This window comes from Python bivittatus, unplaced genomic scaffold, assembly GCF_059951505.1.
Source record: "Python bivittatus isolate LINGU-HERP-01145 unplaced genomic scaffold, Pbiv_v1 ctg000050_np1212, whole genome shotgun sequence".
Taxonomy (NCBI): domain Eukaryota; kingdom Metazoa; phylum Chordata; class Lepidosauria; order Squamata; family Pythonidae; genus Python; species Python bivittatus.
Window position 1 is genome coordinate 3,091,496 of NW_028277033.1, and position 27,850 is coordinate 3,119,345.

The 27,850-nt window shown below is 38.1% G+C and overlaps 1 protein-coding gene across 1 annotated transcript in view; it reads left to right on the forward strand.

Moving 5' to 3' along the window:
* Positions 1-27,850, forward strand: part of LRMDA (leucine rich melanocyte differentiation associated) — an 821,041-nt gene that overhangs the window by 655,950 nt on the left and 137,241 nt on the right. Inside the window, exon 6 of the mRNA XM_088128961.1 lies at positions 18,589-18,673. Coding sequence (XP_087985087.1) covers positions 18,589-18,673 — 85 coding nt within the window. The remainder of the gene's footprint in view (positions 1-18,588; positions 18,674-27,850) is intronic.

A 27,850-nucleotide genomic window follows, 5' to 3' on the forward strand; every position in this document is an offset into this window, starting at 1 on the left:
GGAAAAAAATTAACCAGGAGGCATTTAGGATATTAAAGCAAAGCCTTAGAGGATATTAGAAGAAGAAAAGAAAGAATGAAAATTCTTATAAGGCAAAATATCCTCTTTTTCATAAATAGCTTTAAAGACTTCAATATACTTTTTCCTGTTATAAGACCTTCAGAAGTCCATATCCCTATGGCTTGCTAGGTGACCTGTTGAGCTTCGGAGAACATGGCATACCTATACAAACACAGACTTCATTTTATTTCTCTCTTTCTTCTCCCTCCCTTTCTCCCTTATTCTGTCTTTCTCCCATTTCCTCTCTCTCTCATGTACACACACACACACATTCACACACACAGAACCCAAATCAAAATGCATTTGCAGAAAGTTTACTTAAACAATAGTCTCAATACACTGCTCCTTTGTATGTTTTCCTTCCTACTCTTTTTGGTAAAAGTAGATTTTTTGCCAATAAATTCTATGTTACCATTAAAGAGGCTATTCATCATGCTCACTAATGTTATTAATCAAGATAACCACAGTACCCTTAAAATGAGATCATTCTGATAAATCATGTATGACATGAAAAGACTTTATTCCTTTTAAGTGCAATTTAGACTGTAATTTTTTCCTCTCATTTATGATTCATGGGAGAAGCATAGATAAAATTCCCGTGCACATTTACACCTTATCTCCAGTAATAATTCAATGTTACTTTTAGATGGAAATCCAAGGCTGATTTGCCAGAGCAGATTGCTGCCTCATAATTTTTTGGCATTCAGGCATTCCCCCAAAATGATGTCCATACATTAGGAAGTTATTGATTTTATGCAATTAAGCTTAAATGAATGAGACTTTCCTCCTCCTCCTTTTTTTTTTTTTTGGTCTTGATTAACACTGCTGATCCAGCTACACCTAATTCTTGACTTTGTAAGGTGTTGAAATAAAACAGTGGTTATCGTTACTGTGGTAAATTTCAGCGGATTGAGACTCTTGCTTATAAAAATCAGGACTGTTTTTGGTAGTGCCATCTTGATTTTGAAACAGTGATATAATACTTAGAGTAAATATCTGGATTATAGCACATTTGGAAACCGTGGTTGGCTTCTTGAAAATTATATTCTGTATTGGAAAGGAAAGGCAGTAGGTATCTATGTCTAACAACAAATGTCCCGTCCACCACTGGAGATTGTCCATAATTACAAAAGAAATTTAGGAATCTTTCATACTTCTACTGAATATCTGAAAATGTGAAAACTGTCCACATCCATTGTGCCTTTTTCATAGTTTTAACATGATTTCCAAGATTTATCAGATATGAACAGAGTTAAGCATGTGTGGGAGTGTACATGTAAATAGGCACCCCTCTCTTTCTCTCTCCTAAGTAAGTGCCATAGAAAATTACAGTCTTTCTGTAATATAGCCAAGTGCCCAGTGTTCATTTGGGATTATGGGGAGCATATTGTAATCAAGGTCTATGGGATGAATTTTTCAACCCAGGATCTCTGAGTTCAGTAGCTTGAGCTAGAACAAGGACGCAAAGAATGGAAAAGATGCATCTCGCAAGAAAAGTTGGTGGTACTGCTACCTACATTCATTCAAAACATTCATTTGACCTCCCCTATTTTCTGCTTTACTGGAAGGAAAAGGCAACCCAACTATTGGGCAGAAGGAGATGTTTACCTCAGGCAGCAGACCCAGGGAGCAGTTGGAGGACATGGCTGTGCAAGTCACAGGGCCTTCTTAAGCTCCTTCTGCTAAATTCCTGATTTCAGATGGTCCTGCTGTTGCTGCTGAAATAAAATTTGACTGTGATCCAATTTGCTTTTGTATGTAGAAGGGTGGTGGTGGCGGGGAACAATGTCATTGTGTTTTCACTCGGGATGAGAATCAATCTTGCTGCAAAGAGTTGTGAGGCCTTAGTTACATCTTGACCTGAGTAATCTTCAACCTCTTCATCTCTGCTAAGTATGTATTAATAAAGCAAGATCAAACAATACCAGTTCTATCAAATCACATTATCCCTGCAGTGTTCACGTAATTCCTTTTTATTGTAAGAATGTTTATGAGACTTTTAAAAAACAACAACTCCCTCATCAAATACTGCCAGCAGGATTATTTTTGTTTGTTTGTTTTGTTTTATATTGGCAACACATATTAAAATATGTTAAAAATAACATCATTGTGCTGGTGAGGGGTACACTGTTGATTGCAAGCAAGACAATAGCGTTATTCATTAAGCCAAAGAATGTCTGAAATGCTGAACTCCTAGTTTCTTTAAATCTTGAAATAAATTACTTAGAAATGTTTAAATCTAAGTTTAACAAGTGAAAAAAAAATGATGCCATTTCGTCTAGAATTGAGCATCATTTAAGACATTTTTTAAAAAATTGTCTTAAAAGTGGATTGGTTAAGCCGTTGAAGAGGGTTTTTTTTTCATTGCAGTGGGATCGAAATGTGTTTAATAAATAAAAATTTTTTAAAAGGTGACCAAATCTCTGCTTCCTTGGGAGAGTGAAAAAGGTAGAAGAACATGGTTGGTCTTCAAGCCTAACAGTTAGGAGACAAATTAGAGACACAGTCTGGCAGCACCTTCAAGTTAATCAAATTTATTGGGGCAGCTACTCACAAAAACTTGTGACCCAGTGAAATCAATTAGCCTTGAAGGTGCTACCAAGTTCTGTGTCTCTTTTGTTGCCAAAGACTAACTCAGTTTCTTCCTCCCTGTCCACTAGGAAAAGTATGAAGAGTTACGCAATTTACAAAACCACAGATCTGAAGTCTTTATAATGGCACTATTAGATATCCCTAAGTATTTTTATAATACTATATCTGCTTCTCATAGAAGGGCGAGATTTGATGCCCTACCCTTGAAGTGTGGAGTCCTTGGGGTTCTCTGAGCTCCATATATTCTCTTCTATTCCTACCCTTGAAGGTTATGGAGAGGAAATTTGATAAGATTCCTTACCAGGAGTACCTATGAAGGTGCTTGAAGGTAGAGGTTGGAGCAGTTGTGTGTGTTCTGTCCCATTCCCTTTATACCTAACTTGGCATGTTAGAGTTATTTTCTCCTCTTATTAGCAAAATCTTGGGATGGCCCTGGTCAGAGATTGCAAGTTTTTTATTGAAGGATTGGTATAGCAAAATTTCTGGAAAAGCTGCAAGAGAAGATAATGTCTGTAGCTCAGGGTTGAACTGTGGAGTCCTTGGTGCTCTCAGAGCTTGGTTGTTTGCTTGCAGACATTTCATAACCCAACTAGATAACATCATCAGTGTGAGTGAGTATGGGGTCTGCTCCCTGTTTATATATAGTAGCTTGCCCTGCCAATGTTGGTGGGGGTGTGGTTGCAAGAGTTTGTGCCATTGTAATCATTAAAACAAGATGCTGGGTTAGAGCTACATATAGATGGGAATAGATGTAGGTATATATGCTGGTTTATGAAGGTAGATTGTCTTTTATAAATCTGGACCTTGTTAAATTGGTTTCAGGTACAGTGGTACCTCGAGTTACGAATGCCCCTCCTTACGAATTTTTTGAGATACGACCAGCTCCAGCCCCAAAAATTTACCTCGACTTGTGAACTCCACCTCGAGTTATGAACTGGATCCGCGGCCATTTTCCCTGCTGCCACGCGGTCGCGGCTTCCTGTGGGCGAGATCGCGGTAGCAAGGAGACGTTCGGTGAGGCTTGTGGTGTGTTTTGTGGCGTTTGGAAGGTGTTTGGTGTGCTTGTCAGCATGGCTCCAAAGAAAATGCAGAGCAGGCTTGGCAAGAATAAGGCTTTGAAGAAAGAAAAAAGTGACAATCGAACTTAAGAAGGACATTATAGAAAAGCACGATTGTGGTATTCATGTGACTGATCTGGCCTTGGAGTACAAGATGGCGAAGTAGACCATCTCGACTATTTTCATGTTTTTGTGGTTTAAAAATAAAATGCATATGTTTCAGAACTGTTTAACCGTATGTATTTACATTGAACCTTATGGGGGAAATTTGTCTCATGGTGCGACCAAATTCGGAGGGCGGATTAGCCGTATTTACATTGAACCTTATGGGGAAATTTGCCTCATAGTGCGACCAAATTCGGAGGGCGGAACGGATTAACCGTATTTACATTGAACCTTATGGGAAAATTTACCTCGAGTTGCGACCAACTCGAGTTGCAACCAGAGTCACGGAACGGATTAAGTTCATAACTAGAGGTACCACTGTACACTGTTCTGTTTTCTAGGTAACCTGATTGTGAAGAAGGAAGGGAGGGAGGGAGGGAGGGAGGGAAAGGCTAGGCAAATATCCCATCTATTTATCTTCTTCAGTTTCTTCTGCCAGTAAGTCCAGAAAGGGCTATGACATTGTAATTTGTTATTCTTTCAGACCCTGCAAAGATTCATCCTTTCTTTTGACAGAACAGATGCACACAGCTGTCTATGAAGTTCTCCATGAAGTTGCAGGGTTCCCACACTATGAATCATAGGGTAGAAGAGAGGTCTCCAGCATGTATTGCTTATGATATCTACTCTATTAATAATAATCTTTTTTTAATATTCTACATGATTTTATTGTTAGGGTTGTTAACAGTTTTTATGTTATCAGAGTCTCTTTATGAAAGTACTGTAGAAGGCAGTTGAGAAATATTATAAGTAAAAATATTTTAATGGGATCCAGTTTCATTCAATAGGGTATAGCAAACCGAGCAAGAGAAATATCATAAATAGCATTGCTGATAAAATGATAACTAGGTAGGATAGTTCTGTTGTCAGAGAGCGAATAATTGCATCTATATTTTTGCATCTGTATCTTCCTCATTCTTCAAGGACTCATAGAACCATGTACACAAATTACTCTCTTTCATATTTGACAATAACCCCCATAAAGTTGCAGCTACCCAAAGTTTATTCCACGTTTTTTAAGCCTATTCTAAACTAGTCACTCTTTCCATTATGACACAGTGCCTATACATTTCCTGATTGTCTAGATGGGGCCTTCATTGTTTATCCTGTCCCTGAAGGCTTGTACAAAAGCCCACTTGATATGAACAACCTTCAAGCACTACCACATTCATTATTGTTTTTCATTTTCTTGAAGTACAGGTTGTAGTTATACTTGAATGAGATAAAGATTTTTACTAGTTCTAATTCAGCTTGAAGATTCTTCTTGTCTTTCACCCTGAAAAAAGGCTCCTTTGCTATCCAATTGCTTATAATTTATCAAAATCAACAATTGCCAGTTCAGATGAATCTGGGTCCTCTTCATTGCACTTTACTAAAAAATACCATTTCCATCCCTTGGCAATATATTTTATTACCATTTTAGCAAGAGTCAGCATATTGCTACAGCATAGTCTGTTTAGGGGACATCTTGGGTGTACTTGTGCCTGATAAAAGTCCACCTCCCCCAAACAAAAAAACCTTAATGAAATGCTTGTTTAGTGCCATGGTCAAATGTCTGGATTTTCCCCCCCTAAAACAAGTTCTATTTTCTGTAAGGTTAGCAGGTCTTCTCATTAAGCCAGTGAAGATTAGACCACTCGTGATAATGCCATACAGCTGGTATTTCTTCCTAATTAAAATGTCCCTATATAACTAATTTATGCTACACGTTTATCAACAGTGATGCCTCCCAGGGTGTCCTGTGTCATTGCAATGTTTAGAATTAAAAATAAACTCTTAGGACTGTTGGCAAGCAAAGTTTTTTTTAAAGAAAAAAGGCTGGGCAGGGATCACTTGCCACCTGTTGGATTCTTCAACACATAGCAGCCACTTGTCATAAATCACTGCAGAGCCCTGACCTTCCTCTCACTTGAAACCAAGTTTGCAGTAGCTTGGCAGGAAGCAAGATCTATGTCCCTTTTCTAAAAAAGCAGATGTCCTTCTTCCTTCAAGCTGATAAATAAAATTGTCAACCATATAATATTTATATCAGAGCTTTTCGGCGGGGGGAGTTGTGTTAGTTCACTGCAACAAAAACAGCCCCAAATCCTGTGGCACCTTAAGCACCAAAAAATTTATTGTGGCATGAGCTGTGCTGGATTAAAGCTCATTTTGTTAGATTCAAGGAATCTGATCCTCAGTTGAGAAAGATATATGAACAATAAAGTTTGTAAACAGGGTGATCAAAGGACCATGAAATGCATTGGGTAGAGTAGGACTTCTTTGGATTGTGCTGAAACAAATGTATAAGGATAAGACCACAATAATACTTTACAAGTTGGTGGGGGGGGGAAACCTGATAATAATCCACGGTCTTCCACAGTAGACTAATTTGACACCTTCATAAATTGTTAAGTAAGTTTCTATACAGGGAAAGATATCTCCAACTTGAAGAAGTTCAAGTTGAATCATTTTAGATTTGGCTTAGTTTGGATCCTTTTTCCTTTTTCCTGACCCAGCCAAAGTGGCAGCACCTGGCTGACCTCAAAAACTAAACAGAGCTTGGCCTGTTAATACCCAGATGGGACACCATCAGGAAATCTCAGGGCTGTATGCCAGACAAGGAAGAAGACAATGGCAAACTATTTCTGAACTGTTGCTAAGAAAATTACCAGTTGTGTTCTAGAAGTTACAAAGGTCCAGGCTGAAAGCAGCTTCACCTTCACCTTTATCTTAATGCCACTGTTTTGAAACTACCTAAATTCTGTTCACTCCCAAAGGACTACATGCCAGGTGGGTTAAGACTGATTGGAAAAGGCAGTCTTGAAGGAACCTCAGTCCCAAGACACAACAGGCCTTAAAGGTTAAAAACAGCACTCAGAAATGAACAGGGAACACAATGCAGGCCTGGAGCACAGGTGTTATGTGCTCAAGTTGGCATCTTCTACCCAGCACCTAGGTCATGGCATTCTGGGCTGGTTGAAGCTTCTGAGGGGTCTTCAAAGACCTCCTCTAGAGAATCAGGACTTGGAATAGTCCTGATGTGTACTGATAAGGGCAAACAAGGTCCTTGTGTTCCACATAGGTCTGCAACTGATGCCCCAGCGAAAGCTGACCAAAGATATCCCTGACCACAGCTTCCACCTCTCTGTCTAGGAGCAGCCATGCAGTCAGGGAGAAGCCCAAGTTGCAACACTTTCAGAGGCAGTACCGTTCCATAAGGAGACAACCCTGGAGAAATCAGAGAACCCTAATGAACAAAAAGCTATTCCATCTCTCTTGGACTCAGTTTTACCTGTTTTATCCCATCCAGTGCCTTCCAGGATGCAATCACTGATCAAGATGTTGACAGCCTCACCTGTGTGAGGTGTAGCTATGCACAATTGGGTATCATCGGTGTACTGATGGTACTCTGCCCTGAAGGAACGTATGTCAGCCCCACTAGGTAGAAATCAACTCCACAGGAAGGCTAAAACTTATTGAGATTGGCTATAGTAACAAAATCTTGCAAGTCTGATCATGCTGTACCTCCTCTTCCTTCTTATAGTTCATTGTATTAGGGAGATGTCTGTCTGAGCTGCTTTCAAACGTTATCTGTCTCTTGTGGACTTAAAATAAGATTCTTAGCAATGGATGTTTCATATCTCCATCAAGATCATCTTCCTTATTCTCTATATAAGATGATCTCCCCAGCAGCATCTTGCAGATGTTAAAAAACAGGGGAGAAAGGACCAAACCCTGTAGCACTCCACAAGGAAGCAACTACTTGGCTGATCTCTCCTCCCATTCCACAACTGGTACCACCTCCTGAACAATGCATCAAGTTCAATACTACTCCCATCCAGGTCACAACACAGGTCATTCACAAGGATGACCAACGCTCTCTCCATCTCATGCCTAGGTCTGAGCCCTAACTAGAAAGAATGCAGATAGGAGGCTCTGTAGTTATATACTGAGTGAAGTCTTGATAATCCTCCCGTGGAATGGAAAGTGAGGACAGAGAAATAGTTGTCAAAAACAGATGACAGTCTCTGATTCAGGGAGACCCTCTTCTAAAAGAAGTTTAAAAGATTGATCCTATATACCTGACTGGCAATATGTGTCTAAAGTACTATCCAAGCTTTGTATGTATAGCATCATAGGTGGTCTACTTCTACATACAAACTATCTTTAGATATTTAATTTTCCGTACAGGATGATGTGACCTGACACTTTTCAAAGTGACCCTTTAAGGCAACAAATACTTGAATTTTGGACCATAGAATGCTTCTGCAAAATGTTCACAATTACAAACAATTTAATAAAAAGCATAACAAACTCTTCAAACGACTCTGCAAATATTTAAAACAATGCATATTTTGGGAATACACATAAATATATGTATATTTTAACTCCGTTTGTAGTTTTTTTCACTTTGTTTTGTGTTTTTAGCTGTTTTTATGCTTTTTATGTGTGAGCCACCTAGAGTCGCTTGTAGCGTGAGATGGGCAGTGTACAAGTTTGATTTATAAATAAATAAATAAAATTAAAAGAGAGTGAGTTTGTTTTAGTGGTTAAAGCACTGGAGTATGTTCATGGAGATCTGATTTCTAGTCCTGCCTTAGGCACGAAGCCAGATGGGTGACTTTGGGCCAGTCACTCTCTTTCAGCCCTAGGAAGGAGGCAGCGGCAGACCCCTTCTGAAAATGTTGCCAAGAAGTAGTGACTGTGTAGTTGCTGAGCCTGATTCAAAAGCATACATGTATACGGGGTAAAAGGGGTGTCTGCAGAGGATCATAAAAGTCAAAATGGCAGCCACAACCATGATATCCTAGCCCTTTTTTTAAGTGGGTTGTGATACACACTAAAAAGGGTTGGGCTTTGACTACATGGTTGTGGCCACCACTTTGACTTTGTGACTCTCTCCCTGGTGACATCCCTGCACCTAAATTTTAAGGAGAGATTCAGTAAATACACTGTTATGGGCAGAGATAATCTGTGAGTAATATACATGTTAATACAGTTTAAAAAGGGTGACCAAATATGAATAAAACCATCTTTAACTAAAGTGTTCTTCAAGACGCTTTACTGTTCTGCTAGTTTTTCAGCCAGTGCTATTTCCCATACTTTTAAATACCATTGATCTAAAGAAAGATGTTCTTTAGTTTTCCAATATTTTGCTGTAGTAAATCTGACAGCTAACAACAAAAATTGAATTAAGACTCGTTTTATATGTCCTGGGAAAAACGGACAATAGGTTCTACATCAATAATTTACTGCACCATGGCAGTAAATATATAACAATAAATTAGATAATAATCAAGTCTTTAATCCTATAAAGTCCTTTATCTTCCTATTCCTTGATCATATGTATTCACATGCTTAAAACTGGGAGGATCAAGGAACAGAAGAAAAGGAGAGAGATCAAGGACCAAAAATTGTTTTTATCTTCTCAAAACATCTAAAATAAGTTTTCAGTATAGAAAATACATACTTTGTGATAATAGAGATACATTTCTTAATACTTTTCTTAATGGTGCTACCCTAACAGATTGAGGATCCAGTTCTTTCTTATGGAATACAAAGACATTCCTTTTGGGGTCAAAGAGAGAATCTCTCTTCACATCAAGCTCAACTCTTTATGGACATATCCTTACAATTTTCTCACACCAAGAATACAGAAACAATTAGCCATTGCCACCTTATAGGATCTTTTTTGAATTCCCAGACTAGCCTACAACCCTGAGATTCTCCATCCAACTACTAACCAGTTGTGACACTGATTAGCTTCTGAGCCCACTGTGAGCTAATTTTGTAAAGCAGAAAAACCTTTGGTGGAGGAAGGAATCTGTGATTCCCCACTGATTCGATCCAGCCGGTGGCAGCAAGTCACTTCCTGTTTCCCAGCACCCTTAAAATAATTTCAGACTAATAATTGCCTGAGAAATTCAACACTTTTCATGTTCATAGGTTGCAAATAGACTTGAGGAAAAAGCAGAGAGGAACTTTATGAATAGTTTTTAAAGTTTTTATCTCCTGAAAAAACTAATATGAAAAGGCCTACAAAATGCATTTTAAATTTGAGGAAGGTTTTTTTTTTTTTTTTTTTGGATTAATTAACTTTAAGGCTTTGAAAAATTACAGTACAGTTCCCCACCTCCTAAGGAGCATCAGTTTAGGGCAAGCTTGAATTTCATTCCTGGGATTAATCTGACCTTTCTGGATGAGTAAACAATGAGAGATCATTTAATTGCCTAGCATTGGTGAAACTAAACAGATGCAAAGCTAAGCACAGCAGAGCCCATCGCTCTGTTCTTTATATTCTTCTGTTAGAAAGAATACAGAAAATAATAGTAATAATCTTTGCTTATCTGTTGATAATTAAAAAACACTAGTGATTACTTCCCCCCTTTCTCCTCTTCCACCTTGTTAAGTGTATTTTACTTGCCTGAACAAATGGCACTAATTCTTTTAAGATCTTTGTACTGAAAAGCAGTTCATCCTGAGAAAATCTATCTATGTGCTTGCTAAGAGTTGACATTGACTCAATGACACATAACCATCCTCAGTCACTGAAAATCAGTAGCACCTCCCATTTTGCAGATAAAGATTGACAGTTAGGACCAAGAACTAGTGACTTGTTGAAATGAATACATTAATGAAACCATGGTGGACGAAAGAACTGAAGACTTCCCTGTTCACACACTTCAGACAGATATTATTTGCTTTTTTAGAATTTTAAACAGCATTATGACCTACTTGATAGAATCCAGATGTTCAGAAATAAGTGCTACAAAATTGTATTAATATGGTCTTACATAATAGCCTTAGAGAACATTTGATTATAATAATCCCATTGATTTAACTGGGTCCAGTTTAGTCAACTAAGGGTCAACTAAGTATCAACATCCTTTAAAAAATATTCCAAATAAATGAAGGCTTGATTCATTCTGTTTTTCTTAATAACGGCCTCAGCTACATGCTTTTGAAATAAGACAAAAGAATATCCAGTTGGGTGGGTTGTACTACCCACTTGAAATATGGCCTAAGTGTACAGCACATGGCATGCAACTTGGAATGTAGAACTCTTGTAGGATACTTGTGAACAGTAGTATCCACGGGAGACGGGGGCTGTCAAAAGAGACAGGGTTGTGGTTGTAGGATGATAATCAAAGCCCTGCCTCTTGAACGTGAGACTTATGGACAAAGAAAGGAGTTTCAGTCTCACTGCCACAACTGCCACATTGCCTCTTTTCACCCTCTCCCAGGCAAACCCTAATGCTTGTTAACTTGTAATGTCCATAGCAAAACTAGTCTATACCTATTATAACATGCTTTTAAGTAAGACAACAATTCTAAATATCTTGGGTTTGTGGGTGTGTCTGTTTATAACTATCTTGTAGAGCATCTTACCTCCAAAGGAGGTTGCAACAAGAGAAATGAAATGACTATAAATTAACATTCCAGGAGATTAAAGCAATAACAATAATAGAACAATTTTAATAATGGGCAGACTTTTAATGACATGTGGTTTTATTATGTGTTTTTCTTGTGACTTTATGTGGTAAACTAAGATTTGGGAGTTTGGTGGTATAAAAGTATAAATAAATAAATAAAGTTATAACATTATTTATTGCTTGCTTAATTAATTATTAAACTAGCACTGTGGAGATCCCCTAAAGTTAATGGGAACAAAACAGTCTCAAAGGGTCTCCTGAAGGCCACCAAAGACAGTTCCCATTTAGTCTATAGGAAGTGAAGAAGACCTGAATTCTTATTGAGCAATGTCTATCTATTACAACCAGTGTGCTTGTTTTCCGATAGGTAGCCTCTCAGAAGTATCCAATGAGCTCTGGTAAACCAAATGATTGTGACTCGCCCAACTTGTCACAGTCAAGTTGTGGGTGGGGTGCTGGGGCTAAAAGAAAATTTGGTGTGTTGCAAGTAGCCATTCGGCTTCCTCTTGCCCTGCATCTGTTTCTGTGGTGGGAGCCCAGACGTGGATCACTTCAGCACTGTCTGGCTTGCCTTGGTCTCTAGCATGTCTTGGATTGTAGCAAGCACTGAATCTGACATCCTTTTGTTAATCATGATGGCTCCTCCATTTCTTTTATGATTTCCTTGCCCAAAGAACAAGAGCTGATGCTCCTCTGTTGTGAAGTGACCCATTACAGACCTTTTCAGTTTCAATGTTTCATCTTGCCATTTTGGCTCTGACAAGATGAAGTTTGCCTTAGTTCATGGCTCTGATATTCTACCTACCAACAGTATATACATCTTTGCAGTATCAAACTGTCCTTTTAGCTTGGTTTCTAATGGGGTTTAAATGTTTATAAACATTGTACATTAGCAGAAGCACAAAAAGAGGAAAGTTAGAAACTAAATAGCTTTTTATTTTTTATTTTTAGTTGTTTGTCTATTTTTTTTCTCAACATACACAAGCAATAATAAGTAACAATACAATGGCGACCTTTGTAATAAGTAATCAGCTTAAGACAGAAAACTTTATTGTACAACAAATATTTTGATGTAATTTGCAGCTGTTCTTTAATGTTATATTCAGCTTTGGATGTAAAAACTAAATAATCTTATGCTTATTCGCATCAACATTTGGAATCATAGTTAATATTGATATAATACCTTTTCTTTTTCTTTTACTATCTTTAATGGTCTATGTTATCTACACTAATGTCAATCATCTTTAGTCTAACACTATATGTTCAAAATAATATAATGTACTATGTATGTCTTACAACAATATAATAAAACAAATTAGTGATTCCCCTCCCTCAAAAAAAACCCCTTTCCTTTTGCCTCAATCCTCAGGTGAGGACAAGACATCTTAAGGTGTGACTTAGTGTGGATATGGTTGAAGGAGTCCTTCACAGAAATTTCAAGAAGAGTTGCCATCACATTTTGTCAAATATGAAGTGCATATGTGTTTTTGGTAGTAAATTAATATCAATGCATTTCAACAGAAAAAGCTAAGACTGCCAAGGCACAGGAGAAAATGAATAAGAAAAGGTTTCTAATGGATATCTTTTCTCATGTTTATACCTAAATACATTCCTGCAAAAATAGTAGCTGAATTGATTATATATAATTTTATATATGATTTTCAGTCATATATGCTATTCTGAAGATCCCTTAGTCAATTTAATGCAGTGTACCAAATTATTGATATATTTTAGCAATTCATTGCTCATTTGATTAAAAGGGAATTAACTTTCTTGGTTGCATGCATAAATCACGTTCCCTTTACTGTTGCTGCTTCACATACCATACTAGAGGTGACATGGAAATGGTAGAGTGATATCTTGAGCTGATAAAAAAAAAAATGGAATCATAGTTGGTATATCCAGAGAGAAAATTTGGGAAATGAATCCATTCACTCTAGATTATATCTGGAATAGATTGCTAAATAAAACATTCTTTGTCAGCTGAAGGAAAGAGGTAACTTTTAATTCTGTTTGCATCTCCATATCCTTCTCTCTCCCTTTGTATCAGTCATAAAGGTCCATTCATGGTCATTTCTCTAATACATTTGAAACTTCCAGTGTGGTTGTCAAAACTGTCTGTCAACACGAGCTGTCACATGTCAGTCCTTTCAGTATCAAAATATTGTGGCAAATAGTAAAGCCTATAATTCTTCTTTACAACTCATGTTTGGAAAATTAGTAAGGGTGCAGTGTCATTTGCTGCTTTCAAATGGGGAATTATGGTTGTACATAGGCAATATTCCCATTATGTAAATCAGCATTTTTCAGCCAGTTGTAATTTGTGCAAAATAGTTTCAGCGTGGAATTAACTAGCATTTGTAACTGCAGACTTTGTGGAGAGGTAATGAGAGTCTTGTATTTTTGACAGGGAATTATGTACAGAAAAGCATTAAAAGGCCTATAAGAAACTCTTCTGTTCTTGCTTTTCTTAACATGGAAAATAAAGCTAAATTGTCCCTTCACTCCAGTATCCTTTTTAGAAGTTCTTGAATTTTGATCTGTCAGTGGTATTTGCTGAAAAGGCAGAGTTTCCTTCCAGTAATTTTAAGAAAAGCTATCATCAAACTGTCAACAGCCTAAATTGAGATTAAAACTACTGAAGAGAAATCTTTGCTATTATCAGGGTTTCAACTAAGAGCCCTTGAGCAGACAGAAAATATTTGAAAGGTCTAAAATGGACCAGCATCATTTTTTTTTTTTGATCCATTGGAGAAACCTGGGGGGGAGGGGATAGGTCATTCTTTAAATAAGTGACAAAAGCTTAAACACACAACCCTGGGTTTGCAGACAAGTTAAAATACAACGTAGGGAAAGCACCTGTGGTTTGCATACTGTTTCAAATTTGTTGAAAACATCAGAGAAGTCTCTGGGTGGTGTAGAGCCAAGAAGGGCTGAATGTCTTCCATTCACCTTGCCTGCTAAGGTTTAGCATATGCTGCAAATGTCCCTGTCAGCCCCATTATCTAGTTCAGTTCTTGAGAACTCTGTTCCTGTTCTGAGTTTTTTGTAGATTTCTTAATCTCAGGGATCAAGGAATCTACTTCTGTCAACTCAAGAGGAGCACCAGGCTTTCATCAACATGTTGAGGGCTATACTTTGACATGGGTGGGGCCAGGACATGGGGAAGAAGTTTCAGTGTAAGAGGCAAAGACTTAAGTGTCTTAAGTGACCCATTTTATTCTGTAAAATGTACACTCAAAATGTTCAGCTTCGTGACTTTTCAGATTTTACGGGACTACAATGATGCTAGTGTGCTGCATTTTAGCACCCCCTGCTTTAGATAAATCTTGGTGTACATTCATGTGTTGGAGGTGTTTTTCCTTCATTCCTCCAGAATAAATGCTGACCAGGAGGAAAATCATATTTAACTCCTGCACATCCAGTCACATCTGACATGACATGATTGAAGACTCGGTAAACTGGCAGATTGTTTATGAAGCAAGAGCCAAGGAATCATTGAAAGAGGGGGGTTGGTGGTTTTCAATGGCCAAGAATCTTTCTGGGAAAGCAGTAATCTGTGGAAAGTCTTAGCAAAAGCACATCCACTTATTCAGGTGAGGGCCCCCAGGTTTTGCTAACTCCTCAATCTGTATCCACCTTGATAAAGTTGCTGACGGAGGTTCAGGAGTAGAAGTCCATGTGATGTGGAAGGTTGTATCATGAGGAATGTGAGAAATTGAATGCTCTGCCTTGTGATAGTAAAATTGCTCTAGGCTAGTGCGAAGCTGTTGATTTCAATGTTGCTGCTGTTAAAGATTATTATTGTTATTGCTACTGAAGTATAACTATGTATGTGTTTCCATTCAAACTCTGAAAAGGTTGAGAAATCAAATCAGGGCTACATACTGGAACTGCATAAATATGGATGACCACTAGATGGTAGTAGAGAGATACAGAAATTTCTGGCAATTGTCTGGGTTAATAGAGTCAACAAAGGCTATGCAACAGAATATATATATATATATATATATATATATATATATATATATATACACACATACATACATACATACATACACACACACACACACACAGACACAGAAACAGACACAGACACATATACATACATACATATACTCTGTGTGTGTGCGTGCGTGTGCATGCACATGTGCAGGGGGATATGGGCTATTTGGGGTTTTACAGTTAACATCTGGATCTGAAGGCAGGTTTGAATGTGAAAACAAAGACATGGCCATTCTAGTTAAATACAGTGTATTGGCAAAAGGTGTTGATCGTCTATTTTTGACTGATGTCATGACAATCAAATTAGAAAATAAACTGCATTGGCTGACCAACTTGTATGTGCAATACATATTAAGCATTTTTAGGTAAGAGTGAGTTTAATGATCAATATGTGTAATTATCTTTCTGTGACTGATTCCTTGTGTTCATTGCTTAACACTCACCTTGAAATTCCAGCAAAAACATTGCTTATAGCAGTTGGTCTAATATTAAAACATATTTTACAGGAATATATACCAAATGTTATTTACCAGGAAATAACCATCTTTAACTTTAAAAATGTACCTTAGTAACATCTAGATATTGCCACCTAAATGTTGTTAGTGAATACAATTTGATTTAAAAGTCTTTGTCATTCTGGGCACAATAATTTTGTCCAAAGCGTTTTTAAAAATATAATCTAGACTCAGTGTTCTTACAAGGGTTATTTTGTGTTCTGACATTTAGAGAACAGTTACATAAATTATGTGAATGTTCTGTATTTATGCAACTTCTAAAACAATCATGTAAGTTTTTTAATCTATTTTTTTATAAAATACAAATGAAATGCAACATTTATTATTTATTTTACTTAACACATCTGTGTAGGTTATATTTAAGAATACTTAGTTTTATTCAAAGGTAGGAGGCTATACAAAGGTAGGAGGTGATCCAAGCAGCAGCCAGAAGAAGTGAAACTATCTGCCCTCCAGATTATTTTCAGGACTGGTTGCTAAACTAAGTTGTTTCATTGCTCTATTTTTTTGCGGGGCGGGGGGTAACAATTGTATTAAAGTTTACAAATAAAAAGATAAAAGACTAATACGAACTAAGAAAAATATAAACAGTGAAGAAAAGAAAAAGTGCAAAGACAGAGAAAAAGGAAAAAATAGGAAAAGGAGAATGACTCCCCCTCCCTCCAGACAAGTATAAACAATTTCAGTAACTTAACACTTTCTCTAGTATTTCAATAATAGTAAAAATATTTTTTCTTCCCATATTTCATCTCTTATCAATAAATGAATTGTAAAAATTCATCATTCAGTCCTATTCACCAAAAGTCCATTAAGAGCTAACAAAAGTAATAACATACATATTTTAACCTTAATCATTTTGTATTCCAACTTATCACTTTCTCTGAGGAATAAAGCAAAAGAAACTCTCCCCATTTATAAACAAATCTTTAAAGCCTCATCATTCAGTCCTGGTCAAGAAGAAATTCCATTAATAGCTTCCAGAAACCACAACATATGTATTTTAATCCTGATCAAATAAATTCACTTTATATTCCTTCCATTTACTTTTTAAAAGCTTGGTCTTTAATCCCATCAACTAATATTCCACAAGTTGATTTTTTTATTATTTTCTCTTTGTCTCCTCTCAGAAACAGCTCTAGTATTTTGGCATGTCTCTTTTATAAATCCAAGATGAGAAGGCTATCCAAGTCACTTTTCTAATGTATTATTTGTATGTCCCCTTTAGTTACTAAAAAGTCACCAGTTTCATTTGTAAATCCATCATGGCATCATTTGCTATATCATTCTCATAATCTGTCACCTGTTTTCAAACTCACATCATCTTCTTCCATATCTCTCTTGTAGTCTGGCATTTTTTAAAAATCCATTTTCAAATCCACATTCAAGTCAGCCTCAGTCTGTATTTTGTCCAGTAGAATCTGTTCCTGTTCTGTAGCCTCCATTAGATCTGTTTTTATAATGGCAGACAATCTTGAAAATAATTTCTGAATAAATTGTTCTCAGCTTTAATTTCTTCTACAGTCAGCTACACTTTTATAAAATTTTAAACAACCCACAAGAAATATTCTTTCAAGTCCATCTGACCCCTTAACTTTCCAAAATGTACATTCTAGTCCCTCTTTTGCTATTTTCCAAAAATTATTATTTTTTTCTTTTTAATCCTTAAACTTACATGAAACTCCTTTCATCCAGGATAGAAGGAAGCTCTCCCAGCATAATGAAACTTGCCCTTCAGAAGGGTCTTAACATCCAAAAGATCAATAACAAGCAATTTCCTAAGGTAGTGGAAAGAAGAAGTGGGCAAACCTAGTATCCCTTTGAAGGCGTGAACTGCGGCTTAAGCAGGATGATTTTCTCCTGGCTCCCTGAGTTCTCAAACCCACCGGAGATTGATATTCTATGATCTCTTGGTGGGCAGCTTCTGTATGAAGCAAACTTATGGGTGATCCTAGTCCTCTCCTTGATCTGGAGAGGGATTCTGAGGAGTCAATCCATTCACCAGCTCCTCTTTCTGCCACAGCTGTTGGCTCCACTCTCATGGAGCATCTTCAGTCTGCGATTGCATCCCCAGAAGTCATTAAGTTGTTTCATTTGTCATTCCCCAAAAGGATCAGCATAAGCATCTGCTACAAGGCATGATGACATCACATGCATCATGGTGTCATTTGCATAATGACATCATGATCTGTGTGATGTCACATGTTCCCTGTTGCCCATGCTGATGAACATGTTGCTTCTGAGGACCACTGGAATGGTCAGCACGTATGTTTCTGCCCAGCAGCCTCCTGTTACTTACCATCAAGATGAAACTAGAAAAAGATAAGAAAAGAAAGTGTGTTATAAGGGGCAGGAAAATGGGAAAGTCAATAGAACATCAGCTCCCACATGCAGCCTGAAGAGGTGCAGCTTAAACAAGAGATATGGCTTAAATGTAAATTTAACACAGCTGGAAATAAAACACAGTTTTTCTGATTCGACTTCCATAATGTGAAAGCAAACTTTGGAAAACAGCATGATAATATCTGAAGGGACTTAGCGAGATGTCAAGCAGTAGAAGAAGATTGACTTACCTATTTTTTAAAACCTCATTTCACTTTAAAAGTAAAAATCATGAGGGTCACTTGAAAGTTATATTTTGCTGGTTCTGGTCCAGCTTTTCAGAAGTTGGCAAGTTATATAATTGTATAAATGTTGTAACTTACACAATTGCTTTAAATCTTCTGTATATCCGTTGTATTAACACTTTGATATTAATTATTCAAATTATTACTGTTACAGGATTCCGTTGAAGATGTCTCTACTTCCCCTCCAATGTCCTATACACCTTTGCCTTCTGGATCAAGGAACCTCACCCATCACAGAGGTAAACAGAAATTCAGCCATGTGTATGCAAAACCATATTGTTATGAAATACTGTAAAAGGGTAAGTATTTTTATTTGGTCATTAGACTTCATTATAGCTCTGTTCAGTCAACCGACTCTCTGGGGAAGATGTACCACCTATAAGAAAGGTCTACATGGCAAATTTAGAATTTTATTATTTTAAACTGGCTCCAGAAGTCCCCTTATAGGGGCAGCAGATGAATCTATTAGATCACACTTTTCTACTTCAACAAAGACAATTTCTAAACAGACAAGGATTTATTTCACTGATGAGTTCAAAACAATTTGTAAACATTTCTGGTAAGAAAAACATTGAAGCATGTTTACTTTGCAGTTACCGTTTAATCTCAGTACAGTGGTACCTCGGGTTATGATCTTAATCTGTTCCGTGACTCTGGTCGCAACCCGAATTGGTCGCAACCCGAAGCAAATTTTCCCATAAGGTTCAATGTAATTACCGTTAATCCGTTCCGGCGTCCACGGACCACATCAGGGGCGGAAAAACGGCCGCGGACCACGCGGCAGGGGCGGAAAAACGGCCACGGACCATGCGGCAGGGGCGGAAAAACCGCCGCGGACCACGTGACAGGGGCAGAAAAATGGCCGCGGACCACGTGGAACGGGCAGAAAATGGCCGCGGACCACGTCGCATGGGTGGAAAAATGGCCACGGACCATGTGTCATGGCGGAAAATGGCCGCATATCCTGTTCACAACCCGAGGTAAATTTTTGCGGCCGGAGCTGGTCGCAACCCGAAAAGTTCGTTAGCAAGGCGTTCGTAACCCGAGGTACCACTGTACTTTTACATTCAATTAATTCTTTTTAGAAATCTGTAATACAAAAAATATAGGAAAAGAATAATAGATGCCTGCCTGCCTGCCTGCCTGCCTGCCTGCCTGCCTGCCTGCCTGCCTGCCTGCCTGCCTTCCTTCCTTCCTTCCTTCCTTCCTTCCTTCCTTCCTTCCTTCCTTCCTTCCTTCATCACTGTCTATTAAAAATGGAATATTGACAGAAGAATTCATTTTTAGGACTCTATGGAAGAATTTCCTCTGCAGTACAGGAAATATTGTGAACACATTACTGTATATTTGTTTTTAAAAGGTGAAAGTTAGTGTTTTCTGTTATTCTACAGCAGAAAAGAATGACAGTGAACATGAGTTGCTATTATACAGAAATTCTCTTTTGTTTATTTCTTCAGTGGAAATTGTACAGATGGTACGAAATACACCAGTCAAAGAAAGGAAACCATGCTTTATAAGCAGGTGCATGGGAAACCCAAGCTATGCCTCTTGATTTTAAGTTGCCTTATGATCTCCTACGATCTAGGAATAGATTCTGGAGTTCTGGAAAACAGTTGGGGACTTGAACATGTAATTCCAAAAAAGTAAACAGTTTCAAGTTTCCCTTCTAAGTTGATTCATGGTGATCTCTTTGATCTGCATCTTGGAAATATATGTATTATGGTTAGGTTGTTGTCTTTCTCCAAGTCTTTTTCTCCCATAGAAAGATCACAGAGACTGTGAAAATGTGCTGGAAAGTGGCCAGTTTAACTTTGAATGGGAAGAAGGGTATGGAAGAGTCATGAGTAAAATGACTAGGGTGCTTATGGGTCGTCACTCCTTTCCCTAGCAATCTTGAGAAAAAACTTTAAATTTGGGTGAGATTCTGAGAATATAATAATGGTGCATAATCTAATCCACACTGGGAATGTCTGAGATCTCAAACTTCATTATACCTTTTAGAAGGAGGAAAATATTGATGTGCTCTTAATTTTGGTGAAATGGCTGCATGCTCAAATACACTATGGAGAGGGGAAAATCTGTAAACAGCACTTTAACTGGAAAAAAATGAATTTCAGAGTCAGTACAACATTACAGCTATGGGAAACAGTAAGCAAGGTTGAGAGGAGTAAAAGCTTGCCAAGACATGTTTTAACCTGGTGACAAATGGAACAGATTGTGAATGTTGGATATGTCTCCCCCTGGGGAAAGCTTCAGGGTTCCTGCACAGAGAAGGTCCTCTCCGGCACTGTATTGAAAGAAAATTGAGAAGGATGACCTCTGATGATCTCTGTGCACAGACAAATAATCCTCTGCATTTAGAGGATGAATGTGACTGCCTTCCAAACTATGGTTTAACCTTGAGGGGGTCTAGCAACGAACAAAATAAATGACAAAATGAATAAGAATTTCTCTTTTTCCACCATGTTGCATGACTCAGGACAGTCAACAACAGTTGAAACCACCCTGAAAATATAATACATTAAATAGTGATATTTTTTTTAAAAAAATCAACAGGGACGTTTAATAGAAATATATCTATCCAGGAAATCAAATCCTTGCTCGAAAAGAAAGATTGCTATTGTTGTTGTTAAGGTAGGTATTAATTAGTTACTTGCTAAATTTATATCTCATATTTCCTCCAGGATCTCAAGGCAGCATAGATAGCGCTCAGATCTTCCTTTTTTTTTTTCCCCACAACCACAACCCTATGAAATAGATTAGATTGAGAATAAGTGGAATTGTTCATTCAGCACTGAGATATTTTGCTGATTCCAAGCACACATGAGAATTCTTTTATATTTGTATATAATTTGCTGGTCATTGACCAAATAAATATAATCAATCTATATTCTGTGCTGCTTAAAACTAATACTAAAATGTGTTGAAAAGGTAAAAATTGAAGCCAAAAAAAAAAAAATTGATACTATCATCAAACCTTTATTTTTTTTATTTTAGTTGAGCAGTTTTACCAGATATTTTATAGGGGGCTCTTGTGTCCTAATATTACATCTGCCCGTCCCATCAGATCTGGCAGAGAAGGCATGCTGCGGATCCCGTCTGCTAGAGAATTACATTTGGCGGGTCCCAGGAGGTGGGCCTTCTCTGCCGTGGCACCCGCCTTGCGGAATCTTCTCCCCCAGAATGAGATTAGCTCCATCCCTCTTGACATTCCTTAAGTCCCTCAAGACCTGGCTGGGTGATCAGGCCTGGGGCTCCCAAGGGACCGGGGAGATTTTGCGATGGCTCCCTTATTAATTTTATCCCCTCCTGTTTTGTGTGCTTGTATAGTTTTTTTAAAATTTGTAATTGTTTTTATGTATTTATTCTTTTTAATTGCTGTACGCCGCCCAGAGTCACTTTGTGTGAGATGGTCAGCTATATAAATATGATTGATAAATAAATAAATAAATAAATTTTCTATGATCAACATAATAGAGCATTCTTGTAGGTGTATACATTGTTGCCCAAATGAGTAGGATATGTAAAGGTTCAATTGGTTTTCTATTGTTGATTTGTCCATTGAATTTTTTTTTTTTTTAAATGATAAGATTGAGCTTGCTTTCAAGTGGTTCATAGAACAATGTATTCTGGTCAAACATTTGTTTAAATTCAGATGAGTGAATAATATTCTGTGTAGTTTAAACTAAAGTGCAGTGACACAATCCCAGCCAAAATGTCAGATCCCCGCTTTCAGTGGGAGAAAGTCTAAAGTCTAAAGTCAAGTTAAATGCACTTCAAGTGCATGAGAGAAGAGAACATTATCCAAGGGTCAGGTGAAATGCTCTGAGCGTGACACAGTCAGCTCAGTTGACTGTTCATACATGTTTACTTTCAAGGAAAGCATAATTAAAGGATGCTTTCCAGAAATCCAGGTGCTGTGAATTGAGTCTGGAATCTCCTGCTGGAAGACGATAGGTCAGCCGTCAAGTTTTTCCATAAAATGCAAGGACATTTTCTGAGCTAAAGCATTCTTAATTGGAGTCAAGAGTGTACCAGGAAAAGAAAGAAACACATAAACATGCCATTTTGGAATTCCACCCCTGAGGTTTTTCTATTCCCTGAATGATCTCCATCTCACATAAAAGAATGAATCAGCGATTGCATATGTAAATATTGGCAGCTTTCTGGGAATTCTTTGCAACCCAGAGTAAGAAGAAAATGACCACTGCCTTTATTCATCTCCAAAGGGGCTTGTTTACAGGGCTCTGAATCTTTTGGGAACAAGCAAAAGCAGATGTAAATTAACTCTCTCTGGGGCTCTGAAGGAGAAAAAACAGAACCAACTCATCTCTGTTAGGCCAGGTTTTCACAATTTCCACTTTGTTCTCACCCCTCCTTCAGAACAAAGACAAAAGAAAACAGAAAAGTATGGAAGAAGCAACTCTTTCCTATTCAATTAAGTTTGCAAGTTTTGTGGTGGCTCCAGAGAACTTTCATGTGTCCAAGTCACTTGTGTTTTCTGAACTTAGTTCCATCCTTGCTCTGCTTTAAGCAGTCTTATTTTGAAGCTGGGGGGAGATTTAAAGAAAGCAGAAAGATTGTCCCTAAACAGATTTTTAAATAGAGGAGTTTAAAGCAAGTTGTCGAATGAACGAATGAATGAATGAATGAATGAATGAATGAATGAATGAATGCAGAAACTTGTTCCAAAATTGCTGCATCATAGTCACAGTGAAGTTACTGGAAAACTACTCATCCTTTACAATTGCCTTCTATGTATCTCTTCCAAACTGGAGCCTGGAAGCTGCTGGAGAAAGAATGATGGAAAACAGCATATTTAGATGGTTGCCCAGAATTGGAAGCTCAATTGTGTGTCTCCAAATTCTCTAGGAATGTACAGACTCTGTTCACATTGCATCTCCCAGCTCTGTGTCAAATATTTTATGGAGAGAGGACTCATTTCACTGATAATAAAAATCTGCTTTCTCTTCTTTTTGGAGTGAAATTTGTCTTTGTATCAGTTGGTATCATGCCTTAAATCTAGCAGATTTAATTCCAGGTCTATGCCCTCTCCTCAGGATATAGTACTATACTGGGTTTTGAAAATGATTGAAGAACAATCTGACAACATATCTGGATTTCAAATTTACAGAGGAATAAAGTTCAATTTCTAATAATTTGTAAGCCAGTTAAATAATAATGGCATTCCTTCTGTGGAATGCTCATCTTCATGTTTGACTCCTAAGTATATTTTCTAATGTGTGAAATATTTTCATCATTTGGTACCATGACAAACAGGGTCATAAGTTCAAACTAGCAAATCTTTAAAAATGTCCAAGGTTTTAAGTGTTTGGGTTAGCTGTAATAACAGGAAGAGTTTACCAAACTTGAGCCCTGAGAAGTTCAGTATGGAAGTGCTGATATTTATCCACAAGTTTGTTACAATATACATAGTAATTGTGCTGTATGAAGAAATACTGGCATCCAGTTTTTCTTAAATGTTGAGGCAGAAAGTTAATTACTGGAGCAACCAGCAACCTTGTTCAGATTTGTAAAGATTGCATGTACAGTACATTAGCTACTGCACTTCATTGTCAAATATTTTATATTACAAGAAAATTCAATAGTTCTATCCCAAGAAGGAAGGAAGGGAGGGAGGGAGGGAGGGAGGGAGGGAGGGAGGGAGGGAAAGGCTAGGCAAATATCCCATCTATTTATCTGTTGTGTTTGAGATCTTCCAAAAATACAGCAAAGAGCAATCAAAATTATTTGGGGAGAGGTTTGGTAGGAAGCAGTTATTTTCACAACAAAGAAGAGGGTTTTTTAAATTGGTTATGTGCCTCCAAGTTTCTGTCAACTCCTAATGACCACAAAGATAGATTTTTCTCCATGACAATCTGCCCCTAACTTGGTCCTTCAGGTCTTCCAATGGTGCACTCTTTGCCTCTATAAGTGAGCCCATTTACCTTTCTGTTGGTCGTCCTCTTCTTCTCTTTCCTTCCCCCTTTCCCAGCCTCAGAGCCTTTTCCAGAGAGCTAGGTCTTTGCATAATGTGTCCAAAGTAGGATAATTTGAGGCTGGTCATTTGTGCCTTGAGTGAGAATTCTGGGTTGATTTGTTCAATGACCCATTGCTTTGTTTTCTTGGCTGTCCAGGGTATTCTCAGGAGTCTCCTCCACCACCAAAGTTCAAAGGCGTCAACATTCTTCCCGTCCTGCTTCTTCAACATCCAACTTTCATTTCCATAGATTGTCACAGGGAAGACCATGGCTTGCACGATTCTTAGGGATGGAAAAATATTCTCCCTAGAATATAGTAAAAGATTCCTGTAATGCCAATAAAGGTTTGAATTGAATTGAATTGAATTGAATTGAATTGAATTGAATTGAATTGAATTGAATTGAATTGAGTAAGACTTTCATCCCTGCCTGCCTTCAGGTCCAATTCCTAGTGATTTCATGGATGTGACATATAATATTTTTGGCAGCTGTACAACAGTGGTTTATCATTTTTTTAAAACCTCTCAGCTTACCTCCATGGAGTTTTCTTGGCAACAATATGGAAGTGGTTTGTCCAGGATCTTTTTGCAATTTCCCAGTCTAATCTAACCTAACCTGGTGGCCTCCCATCCAGTTTATAACCAGGTCCAATCCTGCTTAGAACTTTAGAGCTCCACATAGGGTCAGATATGTGCTGCCACCCTTTCTGATCCTCTTACATTAGTGGTGGGTCAGCCACCTAACATAACTGTCAATAGATTTAATACATGTAAAATTAACTCTGCTCTTTGATCTTGGATACCTTTTTTTCTTTTTCTTTTTCAGAAGAGACACCATACAAGTGCTATTTAGATGGCATTTGGCCCTTTGTTGGAACTGGAGAGCTACTCCTGTAATTTGCATGAAAAAGAGTTTCCATTGTCCCCGTATAAATGGCAAATGAAAGAGCCCAATATGGAATGGCAATGCAATGGAAGCTGAAAAGATAAAGCCCCCAACCCCCTTGCTGGTGTCTCCATCAAGCCTTACAAGCTGTCTTTTTCAGAAAGAAAAAACTTTCAAGAGAGTACAGAATGGTCAGCGCTCAATGAGTCAAGCTTAATTCCTGTTGCCTTTGCTTTGTTTTAGGACTTCTTCTCCTTCTCCTTCTCCTTCTCCTTCTCCTTCTCCTTCTCCTTCTCCTTCTCCTTCTCCTTCTCCTTCTCCTTCTCCTTCTCCTTCTCCTTCTCCTTCTCCCTCTCCCTCTCCTTCTCCTTCTCCCTCTCCCTCTCCCTCTCCCTCTCCTCTCCTCTCCTCTCCCTCTCCTCTCCTCCTCCTCCTCCTCCTCCTCCTTCTCCTCCTCCTCCTCCTCCTCCTCCTCCTCCTCCTCCTCCTCCTCCTCTTCATTGTGTCCTACAGCTACAGTATAATATTTTCTGGCATTCTCCCATCCATTTACTCGCTTTAGCTGTTTGAGATTGGCTAAAGTCACCTGGGTTTAAGAGAACAAAAAACTCACATTGTTAATATTGTTAGATTGTCCCTCTGGAAAAATGCAAGAAAATCCTTTTTAACGTAGCAGAAAAGTAATTGGTGGCATTCATAATCATAATATATGTTGAAGGCTTCTGACCTAGATGCTCTTTACTGAGAACTAAACAAATATTGGGAGAATCTATCATTCCCTGAGAGTCAGTACCGCTGAATGGGGTGTCTACATTCAGAAAAAGAGGTACTGTTACGTCTTTGAAAACAAAGGCAGGACACATGCCTTCTTAGTAAAAGTTTGGGCTGGTTATTGGTGAAGACAGGTTTTCTCAAAGAGATCCTTGGCGTGATTTAACAGGATCTTAGCCCATCCTTCCCTTATAATTTCTGTTAGTGGAGTCAGGATTCTGTCCTTTCAGTGTCTCAAAACAACATTTGTGTGTGGGATGAAAAGTCCAAAGTCACTTCACCACCTTGCAACAGTTAGTTAAAAACATGCTAATCATAAAAATGGAACAAAAGATTTCTGTTTCCCAGACCGTAATTATTTTACACATGCTATCAATGACAAATATGCTTGCAGTCTTTGTTATTGATACAGTTGCTAGATTCCTATCCCTGTTTACAGCAGAGGCTTCATCTATTTAAGATTGAAATGGATAGCTAGAATATCACTGTGTAATTTGCATAGCAACTTATCATAATTAGTCAGAGTTTGTAATTTCCTTAATGTGAATGGTGCTTTATGCTTAGCAGTTGATTTTTCCCTGTATCTATATGAAGCTCTATATTGTGCACCATCTGACACAGAAATTCATGTGTTGTTTTGTTTTTTAAGTATATCATGTTAAACTGAGAAATCATGAAATATATTTAATCAGGGTCTAGAAATAGTATTTTTTTTTAACTCATTCATTATGGCACAACAGAATGAAGGAGGTAGGCTGAGCTGAGAGAGAGTCTTGACTGGCCTAAAGTCACCCAGTCCAGCAGCCGTGGCTTCTTCCCCCCCCCCCCCCCCCATTTTTGAGTCCAATTCAAGATGCCAGTTTCATGGTGGCAGTTCTTCTCTATAAAGTCTGAAATTGTTTGGGACTGGGTATCAGAAAGCCTACGTCTTCCTATTACTCCCTATCCTGGGGCAGCCAGCTAACCAGAATCTAGACAGGAGACAAGGGAAAGGAGAGAGAACCAACACATTTCTTCCAAAGTCCCAACTGAATTCTTGCCTGGCCACTCTTCAGATATCAGTGACCATGTTGTCTCTCAAACTGGATCCCTACTCTCCTCAATACACAGCCCAACCCTTCAGAAACCCAGTTTTCTCTTTGGACCATAGCAATCACTTGCTCCACTTCTATAAAGTCCTTAAAACTTTAAGTCTTTTGTGGTCATAATCTTCTGTACTGCCCAACTACAGCCAAACTGAAGAGATGAAGAAAACTCATCATCCATCAGTGAACCACAGCCGGACGTGTGGAGACAATCTTTACTGCAGTAACCAAGGGGTTTGTAATGTGTTGTCCTCTTATTCTATCTCAGGGAGGACAGTAGCAAAGCATCACCACCAGAAGTGTTTTTTCCCCCCGCTTTGGAATGAAAAAAGCTGTCTTAGAACTGCTGCTGATACATCTATCTCTTGAGCAGTGTTTCTCAACCTTGGCAACTTTATGGGTTGACTTCTACTCCCAAAATTCCCCAGCCAGCCATGCTGGGAATTGAAGTCCACCCATCTTAAAGTTGCCAAGGTTGAGAACACTGCTGTAGAGAATTAGAACTGAATGGACAGTTGGGTATGAGATTAGAAGTAGGCTTTGCTGAAAGTTATATGTTTCTCCTCCTGTTCGTGCTACCAGATCTGAGCTGCAAGTATCTCTACAATCATTACACAGCAGCATACTCTTTCCCACCATGTTGTACAGATATTTGTAGCCCAGATTTGGTAACCTTACCTGCCCAACCAAATAA